We start from the raw sequence: 12,402 nt of genomic DNA, 5'->3' as shown, positions 1-12,402 counted from the left end.
TTGTGTATATAATAAATAATATATTTAATCGATAAAATATATCGACATTTAACAACGAAACACCTGTTGATATTTTGAACCCATAACGTTAATTAAATAAATACATACATGGATTTCTTCTATAATATATAACGTCAATTTAGAATGATGGGAAACTCCTCGAAATGTTAACATATTAAACTGAATTATAATGTGCACTTTTCTACACAAGTTTAATTGATTAACAATATCGAATTCAAATCAATTGATTTCAAGTCAAGAGATGAAAGCCATTCACACGCATAACTATCACATTAAATCCCAGTTTTTCAACTAAGTACTTGGTCCGAATAGTACATATACTACATTGCGTCAAGAGTCACTGATCATCCTTAGAAAACAACTTCATTGACCCAAAACGGTGGACTTTCTCGGTGTAACTAAACCATCACGATTATCAATCTCTTCTCGCAACAAGTATTACAGAATGTGCTGACAGATTGACAAAATCCCGAGATTCCATCGCAGCTGAATCGACGCGCTGAGAAGTGGATTTCGTTTCTATCCGTTTGAGAACGATGTTGATGTCTGACGAAATTTTCGTGTTCGTGAAGTCCATAATTTTTTTGTTCTCTGTATGTATAACGATGAATATAAATTCTAAGCACAAATCGCGAATCTTTACGATCATTTTAAAGGCACTTTTTTCTCATCTTCGTCTTCGTCAGAGGAATCAGACAGTTCACCGTACTGCTTCGAAGACCCTAAAAAATCAAACGCGTTATTGTAATGACATGATCAGAACTAAAGAAGCCGAGCGAAGTAAAACCGGGAGAAGGTGGGGCTCGAACCCCACCTGACGCAGAAACGAGCCACGAGAAACATACCCGATTCTCTGCTTAGATCAATGCAAGTTCGTCCACCGCATGATTTAAAACATAACATTTTGTTTAGGTATAAAAATGCCAACATTAACATCAACAGAAATATACCAATGACCGTAAGGAATATCCAGGCTGACGTTGGAACTAAAATAAGGAAAAAAACAAATCATGATTAATTACACGTATATCATATACAATTCATGTTTCAGGAAGTTTAGAACGATATGCAAAATAGTTTTAGCAGTGCATTTATCGAACAGTAGAAACAACATCTGAAAATAAATGGATTACCATGAGTTAATATTGAATGGTCGCGGTGCTCGGACGGAGGCATATTCGTCTAGTCCGTTTATATCAATGTGCTAAATTTGTAACACGTGAAATCGAGCGCTTTTCGCATTTTACTTTGTTCAGACAGACTCTGACATTTATACTTGAACAGACACATACGTCGTGCGAACATTTATATGACAAAACATAAACATAATAGATCACGATTGAAGAATTGTATTGTCCTGCGACCTGATATATATATCCGTACATAATCCGAATGGCTTAAACCATAATTTCACCACACCCTTGGAAATTCAGCAATCGAGTCAGTTCTAAATTCACCCGTTGAAGCCGATGTCGAGCCCAGAAACAAAGTAATAACACTACAACGATAATATCCGTACTCAACATTCCCTTAGGAAACAATTTATAAATTGCAATTATCATGTACTGAGATGATTGTGAATTATTGAGTTATATACGTGTGTATACGTATATACTTTATGGACAAATCGAGATGCGCATATCGGAATTTAACAACAAATCCTTTTTGCGAACACTCCTTTTCCGATGCTGTTGCTACAATTATATACTGGAGCCCAATATATGCGATAACTAACGACTAACAATTATCAACTAACTTCCGTTTGTTCACGGAACTAGTCTACCTTATACCAAAACCACTTTTTTCGATAGCGCATTTCGACAATAATCATTCCTGATGAATGTGGTAATTTTTTGTTTCAAAAGCATTTACCTGCAGCTTCGGTTACAGGCATTGATGTAACGTAATCTCCATCACAATCAATAACCTCTGTGTGATCGGGGTCCGTCATTTTCAAATATTTGATTTTCCAAAATGTAGCCGCTGGAAGCTTCGATACAAGTTTAAATCTATTCGTCAGTATATCCACTCGGAATCAATTCTTTTCTTTGCACATACAATATGTGTATTTTGTAAAATATATACATATATCTCATCGTTTTCTGAGATGATATAACTACACTGAATGGTCACATACAGTTCAAATCCTCGCTAAGTCGCTCCAAACTGCTGCTTTTGCTCTCTTTCATGTCTTCAAATAATCTGTTGTCTTATATTCAAATATTAACATACACGGCATTTGCATGGTACATCTAATACTCCAAGATTTAATAAAGCGTACAACAGTACAGGAGTGTTTTCAAACAAAACACCGGGACGACTGGATCCTCTTCATGTTCCAGAATCGTCCGAATTATGGGTTAATAAAGTGATGTGTATGACATATTTACTAAGTGATATAAGAGAAGTGACTGGTTTGATGAACATATGTTACCGTTGGTTGATGTAATAAGATGTCCAGCTGATGGTTTCTAAATGTCGATAACATACCCGCCTCTTAATTCATATGCGTAATAATAAAAGTGACAACGAATAAACTGCATTAATGGCGTTTTCAAATAACTGAAATCACTTTCGTTACCTTTTAAAAAAGGCGAATTACCAAAAGACGTAAAAGGGGTCTCATCTTTTAATCAGGGAATAACGTTATACGTGATATAGGGAAATTTGGTGCAATTTTTAAGTAATAAACTACATAGATATATATGCTCAATTCCCCGCATCTGTTTTCATGGATCTCTATTGTCCAGAGACAATAATGAAAAAGTATAGCAGCATGGTGATAATACGGGTTGTAGCTTATATGTATTATACAGTGGCTTATTCTGTTGTATAAAAATATAAAAACGAAAAGCAGGCGTAAATAAGAGATATCTGACCAATGAGATGGACTGTGTCGTATAAACCATTCATTGGCCGACATTCGACCCCATAATTCAATGGCGACGCGACCGCCGCATCAGAACAGTTTTCAGTATATTGAATTGAGTATAGGCTGCAGTACTGCGAGACATTGACATTATTATCCCACGTATTGATTGGATATAGCCTATAATTCTGGTACAGTCACACACATTGCCATATACAGCTGTTACCGTGCCTGAAATTAACGCCTCAATAACATTCAGTAGGGGTTTTTAATGGCAATATGATGATTTAGTCTGAACTGCCATCTTCGACATCACGAAAAGCAAATATAACCTTGGGGTAGCTATCATTCTTGATAATTGCATATTGAATATGTTGAAATGACATATTCGATATCATTTATAGTCGTTAGAGAATTTCATTTGAAATCGATAGTTTAATCACCGTGATATTGTGCGTGGGCTTGGTGTTTTTCTTTGCAGACATATCTGTCTGTATCCAGTGACTATCTACAGTATAAATGTCTACAAACTCTTAAGAAATCAGCTTTAAACAGGACACGATATTAAGAGGTTCAATTTCCGGAAGGTTTAGGACACCGGCAATGACTCGCCTACAATCTTTACTATGATACCTTGTCACCGCTTTTACTAAACTAATTTCATGGTTACTTCATCACTTGCCCTCAACCATATTCAAACCTTACCATCTCTTAGTTGGAAAAAACGTATGGGTAACCTTTTGTTATCTGTATCAATACTGGCGGATTCCGACATATTGCTTCATCCTAATGTAGAGACAGAACTGAATAAAGAATTCTTCTGTACAACATATGTCACGTATTTTTAATAAAGCCTGTTCCTTACTGGTTAAGATTTATATTAAATTTCCCGACTGACAAAGGAAGAATGTAATTTCCGCGTCCCTATATGAAGAGGTATAGTCAATGTAAACCAGATAACGTAATATTGCTTTAAGCGTTGATATAAATTCAGATAGAAACAAATAGGTGACAAAACTGTTCCCACAACCAGATAAACGAGAGATTTTTGATTTCTCGAATATAACTTACGTTCAGACATCTTTACAGAGTTAAATTAAGGATCGATATAGCGAACAGATAGCGAGGGACCAATCGCAAACGCGTCGCCTGTGACCGTAAAGCCGCCTTTGAAACATACAACTGCGATATACACCAGCTATAGCTGCATTGCAGCAAACGTCGTTACTGCGATAAAAACAGCTGTATTTAACGAATATGGCATAACCAAACCAAACAAGCGATTTTCAATTACTGAATTGCCGCGTAATTACATCAATTCCCTCGCGAGTATTTCTCTAAACATATATGAATACACATGCCTAGGCTACTGGGGCATATAGTTTATGTTTTCAACAACTGATGTCACATAAAAACTACTCATAAATATTGTCTGGCCATTTATCAGAATTCGTAAATGGGAAGATGACCTTTCTGCGTAGCAAACATTCTCGTTGTCTACGATTGTGAAGTCTAACAGTCGTTTCTACTACCGTTATCTGGGTAAATAAGACCGCGCGAGAACAAAATCCAATTTTTGTAACCATTTGACAACATTATATTATGACAATCAAAGATTTTCAAAGACGCACATATTTTAGGTTATTATGATATTTACACTTTGTTCTCGAATGTTCAAATGACAAAGATTGCAACAATCTTATCTTCAGAGATACGAATTAGCGTCAATTGGATAAAAACGTAAAAAGATCTCACCAAAGGGCAAACGACGACATTGTTGTTTTTTCAATTTATTTCAACGAATGCTCACTTTTGACAATACAAGTTCGAGCATTGGATAACGATGTTTTATACATACCAAAAACATCAAACATTTCCTACATTATATTAAGTTGTTAACGATATCAAACAATAGCGTCAGTGATAAGAGTAAGGGCAAGAAAACGAAAAATTCTAACCTTGTAGTATTTTCAAGGGCGAATTGCCGAGTGCCTAGAATTCCTAGAACTAACACTCCACCGCTGTTTTTTGTTTACTGATTGCAAAATACGTATCCGATGATTACTTAGTTCTCCATTTAATGTGTACTGTTTTCTTTTATTTACGATGTTATGGCTTCTTATTTGTCGACCTTGAGCGCTTCTATGGCAGAAAACAAACATATACTTGATAAGCATAATTGAAGTCCTCTCAAAACCTCAAAATCAATATTCACTTTTCGGCGAATATATCTCTTAACTAAATCAACGAAGGAATAATTCTCGGATAAAATAGAATTGAAATAGGCTTATTTAGAAAAGAAATTCGTGTGGCAGTTTTTCCCCTGGTTTTTCTATTTCAGGCATTTTGTAGGGATTCAAAACTGGGTAGGAATCCGGTTATTGTGCCACTCTGGATTCTTGAGGATATCGAAAATATGTTGGTGAGATTTATAGTGGCCTCTTAGATTGTACCAGTTTATGCTCATGAATTATGTCCACGAGGACAAGTCGTGATAGAAATAAATGTATAATTCCATCACGTAGCCTACACTGAATTATTACTCCCTCCCATTAAAGTACGTACTAATAACATGGCTTTGTGCCAGGATTTTAGAATCCCCACATTGTGTGCATGGGGGCTAATAGTGACAGTCTCTAGTATCATACTATGTATAGTAGCCAAAAGTACGTTTATCATCAAAGATAAGATCATGAGGCCAAAAATCGTAAAACTAAAACACCCCTAGGCGCAGATGAAGAAAAATTTATCCCGTGATAAGAACACGTGCACAATTCCATATGTTTCATTCTCTGATCACGAAACAGCTGAGCGAATCCTGAAAAGAGCGACCTCGACACAGTAAATATTGATGCGCTAATTTCCAGCAATTTTCATGGAACATTTTTCTTAACCCGGGATAGCTAGTTCATTGGCATAGCGCAAAATGCCTGTAGTGTAAAAAAACATATCAGGTTTCGGAGATGCAGAATATCATCATCTCATAAACCCGTAAACACGTTTGATGACGATGTGATGCGTCTTCAAAATATAATAAAGCAACACAGTGACACCAAATGTCATCATCACCGACGATGCATAGTATCAAAGGCCTTTACGTCGTTTTCTTATTCTTATTCCGCAAAACAACATATGCATGTTCTTTCAATTCTACCAAAGGTTTTCTTATGATATATTTTTACAGCATGTGCTTATCGTAAACAAGTACAACAGTACTGCATAACAAACTGCGTGTTACTGTGTTTACTAGATCCTGGAAATCTAATCAGGTCGTACCTAGAAATTGAAGGTTGATGTCCACGTGTAAACAGTCAGCTGATTGCGCTCTACAATAATATATAAACACGATCCACCAAACCAGAGCTCAAAACAAAAGGACATTTCATGTAGAAGCGTTTCAATAGAATATCGTCCGAAAGCTACAGAAATATTTTGCTATCGTTGAAACTGAGAGGTAAGCTTATTATTCATGTCAGTTTTATGGCTATTGCAGAAGTGCTTTTTCGTCGCTATCTTTTTCTCGAGGACTTGTCCTAATTTTATAGTTTATCTACAGATTTATTTCATAATTTTTCACGTTTTCGTTAGTCAAAGTAATCTCGTATCGGAATTTTTTTTCTTCAAATATTGTTGTTGCAAGCTATTTCGTAACGATTGCAGTATCAAAACTAACATATTATCAGGCACACTCGAGTTGATATAAAAGATATTTTATGTGCGGTGGATTCCATACTCTATACTGACCTGTGTTTAGGACATCGTAACCCACCATTTTCGATTGCATTCATCCAACTAAAATCTTTGATAGCCAATTTTATTTATCTAAGAAATTTGGGAATAACTAGTGCAAAAAAATTTACATTTGCGAGTAAAAAGATGACCAACAATGTAATTCAAGTTTCGTGAAGATTGTTGTAGGGCATGAGTTTATTTGTTATATTTTGATGATTCTAGAAGATACGTCAAATCCTTTGACATATGCTTCGAATGAGAAGACATCATCAACATGTTTAACTGCCTTATTATAATGTCTTATCATTCACCACTCGAAACCTGATCTTGTTCCTAGATACTGATTAACGATTATCAATCGATTGATTGGCGATCGGCTATTGTTTTATAATGAACTTCGATTTGTTATGTTGGCCAATCAGTAGTTAACAGATGAAGTTTCGTGCGACCTTAAAATCTAACACGGTTATAAACGTTTCATTTTTTGATATGTCCCTATTAGAGCTCGAGACTGGTTCGGAGAGGGATTGCGTGATAATGCCCGCAGGTAATCTAAACATTTTTTAGTTATATCCATGCCTTTAAGGAGTCAGAATGATTTCTCCGAAGATATACGTATCAGTAGAGTTGGAATAACAAGCTGTATATCAGTATGCTTAGGAAGAAATTTTCTTATAACATTATTCTTGTGCTTTCTGCAATTTATACATTTGCCGTTTGACGCTTTTATGAGTGTATTTTATTATTGGTCATATGAAAAAATCATCTGGTTACTGGGTCTCAACATTTATCGTAGGATTTATAGCTTCTACGGCCTCGAGATGCTCCGGTTTCACTGGCGTAGCTCCAAAAGTGTATAAAAATTGTTTGTGCGTTTTGCACACGTGCGGTACGGTCGTTCTATCGTACGAAGTCGAAATAAACATTGAATACACTATGATGTTTATGAGTTATGAGTTATGTTTCAAATAAAGAATCATATTCGAACATTTTCTCTTCGGAATGTGCTCAGCGTCGACAAGGTCAATGTCCTTGTCAGTTTACGTTGATTATGGATCGTGTGTATCACTCAATGACACGTTCTCTGCACGTGAATATCTGCGGGTTGCGTGAAATATTATGGGGAAACTGACCACGAACTGACCACGTGAAGATTATGTTAATCTCACTCGTCAGTTTCGTATCTTCAGAGCGTAATTACTTAAATTCATCACACTGCATGGTTCTAGTAATCACAATAGTACGGTGCATCCTAGGATTCTGGTACGTATTTGCGCGTTATAGTATAATAGATGTAGAACGTTTCAACGATTGAAACTGAATCTTCGTGAATAGGTCCAATTAATGAAAACATAATATTGTTATTCGTGTCACTAGAATTTTCCTTAAAACCCCAAAACTGATAAAATTGACACATTTCAAGCGATAACGTTTCGACATTTCACATTCACTCGGTCGATCTCCGTTCTCGTATTATTTTCTAAAATAGCAAAGGTCAATTATCAAGGAAAATATTGAACTGGTTGCGAAATTCTGGTACTGTGCACTGTTGTTGATGAATGTGAACTTAATAGGTATTATTTTCTTGAGTGATGAATGCATAATATGGAGGGGGGTTTTTAAAATCTGTTTATAGAAAATGTTAGATATGTGCGGGGAATAACTTCGGGTCATTCTCGTACAATTACGTAATGAAAATGCTACGTTTTTTTTAAAGGAACTGGAAAAAACGAGAATTCAACAATGGGTGTTGAACACGAGCGTGAATCTAGTAGTGAAGGTGATGACAATGTATTTGATGATGTATTTCGAGGGTCGCCGCCTACTACAAAAACCTCAAAAGCCGAAGCTGTGAGTATATTCGTACATCCCTTCGATTGTGATGTCAGATAAACTGAAAATTGTATTGAAATCATTTCCTTGGATAGATTGATTAGGATTCGTTAACATTTTGAAGTAAATTCACGTGCTATGAATGTTCCCTCGTAGGATCTGACTGGACCTTCGTTTGGACTGTTGTTCGATATCGACGGCGTAATAGCGAGGGGTTCTACAGCTCTACAGCCTGCTAAAGATATGATCGATCTAATTCGTAAAGATGGCGAAATCAAAGTTCCGATGGCCTTCGTAACGAACGGTTGCAACCGAGATTGTACCAAAGCCAAACAACTGGAGAATTGGTTAGGTATTGAGGTAAGATAAAGTTACTCTTCTTATGTGTATTATCCCGCAATAATAGAGGAATGGGAATGATAGAGGAAAAATGTATCAAAGTCTATACTTCACAGAATTGTGATTATTTTTCAGATATCGACTGATCAAGTGATTCACGCACAAACCCCATTAAAGGTGTTTGAATCCTACAAGAATAAATACGTTCTGTGTCTTGGACAGGGACCACTGAAAGAAATATGTGCAGAGTATCCTTTTAAAGAAAACGTAAAAACTAAGAAAATATACAGAATACAACAATAGAATTGGTTCCTTGACAAATATATAAGTCTTGGCTTTACGCGTACGTGTTCGATTGAGGATGTGAAAGAAAGCTACCCGCTATTAGATATGGTCGACCACGCCAACAGGCGATACGTGGTGAGTATATCTATTATGATAAAAAATATCAGTTTGACGTCATTCGTAAAATGTCATAATCCAGTTTGATCAGCCCCTCGCTTGGGAGCATTGTCTTATGTGGGTTAGTTCGAAATTACTGGTTTTAACTAGAGTACTGGATTAGGTTAGAAGTCACCACTCAAATTCCATCTGTACAGCTATTACGTTCTATAGGACAATTGAATTATCACAGAGTCTCTCGCTGACCCTCGTAATTTTATCGCCGAATTAAATTCCGAATCTTTTCAAAATGTTTTCCCGTCCCTGACCTGGATTTATGTTCGTACGTCATTATCCAGGGTTTGTCCTATTAACAGTGCGAGGAAATAAAACTTTGACCTGGAAAAAATTTGACATTAACTGAATAGATACAATGATAACTTTGATGATTATGCGCGTCAATGATAACGCGCATAATAGAGTATGACATGGGAAATTAGGGCTTGTTTTGGAAAACAACGTTTTTAAGTTAACGTACTTGTAATTTTTTAAAAGTCATGTTATGTAACTTCGTTGGTTGGACAAAAAATTCATCGATTCACATGATGATCTCGTGAAGTCATATCATTATAATCACGTGTACCCATTTGACATAAAAAATCGATTGTTTTTCCAACTAGTCAAATAGATGGAGGCGTCAAATCCATTTGAAATATATTTTCTTGGCTCTTATTTCAGGCTAAACATTACACAGGTGATAAACCGTTGCCGAAGATTGAAGCTATAATTATGTTCGGAGAACCAGATCGATGGGAATCGAAACTACAGTTATTAGTGGATCTGTTAGTTACAGATGGCAACCCGACGAAAGCTCCAGATTCATTCCCCAAATATCATATACCAATCCTGGCTTGTAACATGGATCTTGTGTTCATGGCTGAAGCTTGTATGCCAAGGTGAGTCGTATATGAAATTAGAATCAAGAAGATACTGTGTAACGTAAACATATATTATTTTCAATAGTTAAAATGTCTACTGCAGGTTTGGTCATGGTGCGTTCCTCGTTTGTTTAGAAGCGTTGTACAGGGTAAGATAACAACGACCGTTAGACAAATTCCTATATGTAATCAATCTGCGTAACAACTACTCGGCGAATTTCTCTCCTACAGAAAATAACTGGCCAAGAATTGAATTACACGGCGCTGATTGGAAAACCAAGTGAAATTACTTACAGATATGCCGAGGACTGTGTATCAAAACAAGCCAGACAAATGGGATACACGCAGCCCATCACTCGGTTATACTTCTTTGGGTTAGTAATATTTCGATTCTGCACAATGTATCATATCTTATATCATACGTAATTAACTCAGTCCATGTGCCGAACATTGGTCACAATCACAGTTTTATTTTCGTATTTGAATTTCCAGGGACAACCCAGAAGTTGATATCGTAGGTTCGAATCTGTATGATAAATACATCACTCGACAGCGTCGCAGTAGCGTCGAAATGATACAGAAAGATGGAATCCTCGATGTGAAAAAACTCCGAAACGAAATTGCAGTTTCGAAATCGCGCGCCGTTCCACCGGAAGCAGTGTTCACCGGGCAATCAGTGCGAAAAATCCACGGAATTCTGGTCGAAACTGGTGTCTACAAGCCGGGAAAGGATAAAGAAATGAAAATCACTCAACGGCATAAAAACCATCAAGGTCATCGTGATTTTGAAAATGTACCTGCGTTACGAATGCCGTCTCAAATATGTACTGATGTATGCGAAGCAGTGAAATATGCTCTTAAAATGGAACGATTCTCGCTCGACGACTATTGAACTTGAAATACCCTTTACGGTTGTATTACTGAAGAAAATGCTGTGATAACATGTGGGGCTGGTGTAACGAAATACAGATTCGCGATTCATTAAAATGGGGCATTAATTATTTACACAAGAATGTCTGAAACAGTTAATGTTGAACGTGTAATTATCGTAATGATTTCTTATAAATAACGACTGTACATGAAATGTATTTAGTTGTAAAAATAACTAAGATGTAGATACATGTAGTTAAACGAAATTTTATCTCTGAGTTAAAAGTTGTTCAAAAAATGATTATCATTTGTTAGACTCTTTTAGATTCATTTCATTGATTAGGTTTTCAGCTAGATCTATTGACGTGGCATATTTTTCACATATAAATTCTTGTTATTTTACGTATACAGAATCAATTCATATGATGTATATATCAGTTTAGCATTCCGTTCCTTCTTCAAAACCCTGCTAACCCATCATCGTATATAGACTTATTGACTCGGTGAACCAGTAGATACGTATGCTGCCATTCCACGCGGTCAGTTTTCTATCCAACATTTACCGTACAAGCCATTGAATTGGGCTCGTGAACGGTCCCGTCCGTTTGTGATCCTGGTGTTGATGCCACATATAGGTCGCATATGTCGCTAGTTATTTGTACTTATTTATCTATTTATAAAAAGAAAGCTGTAATTTTGTAAACTGTAATTTCCATTTTGTTGTAAATAAATATTCTGATTTAACATCTATTTTGTCGCATGCAATATATTTTTTTTTAAATGGAAAGTTGTCGAAAGTACGTTGAGGTAACTTATCTGAAAGGGAATTCATAAGTTTCTGGATACATCAGAGGATGGGTGGTGTCTCCGATTAAAAAATTGTGCAGCGCAGCTAAAAGCGAATTTGAAATTTGACTATGGGTCGCAGCACTAGTGGCAATCTCGAAAACTAAATAAAAACCTAAAATCTGTTTAATCTTTTATCAGGAACAATGAGAACAAACTTGGATCACTGAATATTGATTGAAAAATCAGTGCAGGAAAAAATTCAAACCAAGACCTCTAAATGATAATCTATGAGTGGGATTTATGATAATTTTAATTGCAGATTCTGCCACCATGGGGAATAAGTGTAGCTTACTCCTTTATAGCGTGTACCCTAGCGGCAACGTAAGGAGTTAATTCGGTTTTCAATAGCAGACGAATCGCAGTTGGTAAACTGACTTTGTCGAATGCAGTTGTTGAAAGCCAGTTGCCCACGTACACAAACATTTTAACATGAAACTGTATTAATACCCTATGTAAATAAACACTGGATACGAGCTTGATAACTGTAAAGATTATCAGTTTGACATTTGATTTAAAAAAGTTGAAATAATTTTTTCATGTGATGAATAACGGCGGGAGTGAGCCAGTAAG

The 12,402-nt window shown here is 36.2% G+C and overlaps 1 protein-coding gene across 3 annotated transcripts; it reads left to right on the top strand.

Annotated features, from left to right (window-relative positions):
• Nucleotides 1–5,303: 5,303 nt before the first annotated feature.
• Nucleotides 5,304–11,721, top strand: LOC141902036 (haloacid dehalogenase-like hydrolase domain-containing 5). Of its 3 annotated transcripts, XM_074789672.1 has the most exons (10): nt 5,304–5,312; nt 8,112–8,196; nt 8,340–8,473; nt 8,612–8,815; nt 8,930–9,042; nt 9,124–9,214; nt 9,914–10,131; nt 10,217–10,262; nt 10,345–10,487; nt 10,606–11,721. In XM_074789672.1, exons 1-10 carry the CDS (start codon nt 5,307–5,309, stop codon nt 11,003–11,005), a joined length of 1,440 nt encoding a protein of 479 aa, XP_074645773.1. In that variant the 5' UTR covers nt 5,304–5,306; the 3' UTR covers nt 11,006–11,721. The 3 variants fall into 3 exon arrangements, with proteins under 3 accessions (XP_074645773.1, XP_074645774.1, XP_074645772.1); XM_074789673.1 differs by lacking the exons at nt 5,304–5,312; nt 8,112–8,196 and adding an exon at nt 6,222–6,344; XM_074789671.1 differs by lacking the exons at nt 5,304–5,312; nt 8,112–8,196 and adding an exon at nt 6,946–7,169.
• Nucleotides 11,722–12,402: the final 681 nt, after the last annotated feature.

The sequence above is a fragment of the Tubulanus polymorphus genome, chromosome 3 (assembly GCF_964204645.1).
Source record: "Tubulanus polymorphus chromosome 3, tnTubPoly1.2, whole genome shotgun sequence".
Lineage (NCBI taxonomy): Eukaryota > Metazoa > Nemertea > Palaeonemertea > Tubulaniformes > Tubulanidae > Tubulanus > Tubulanus polymorphus.
This window is presented reverse-complemented; position numbering and strand designations above follow the sequence as displayed.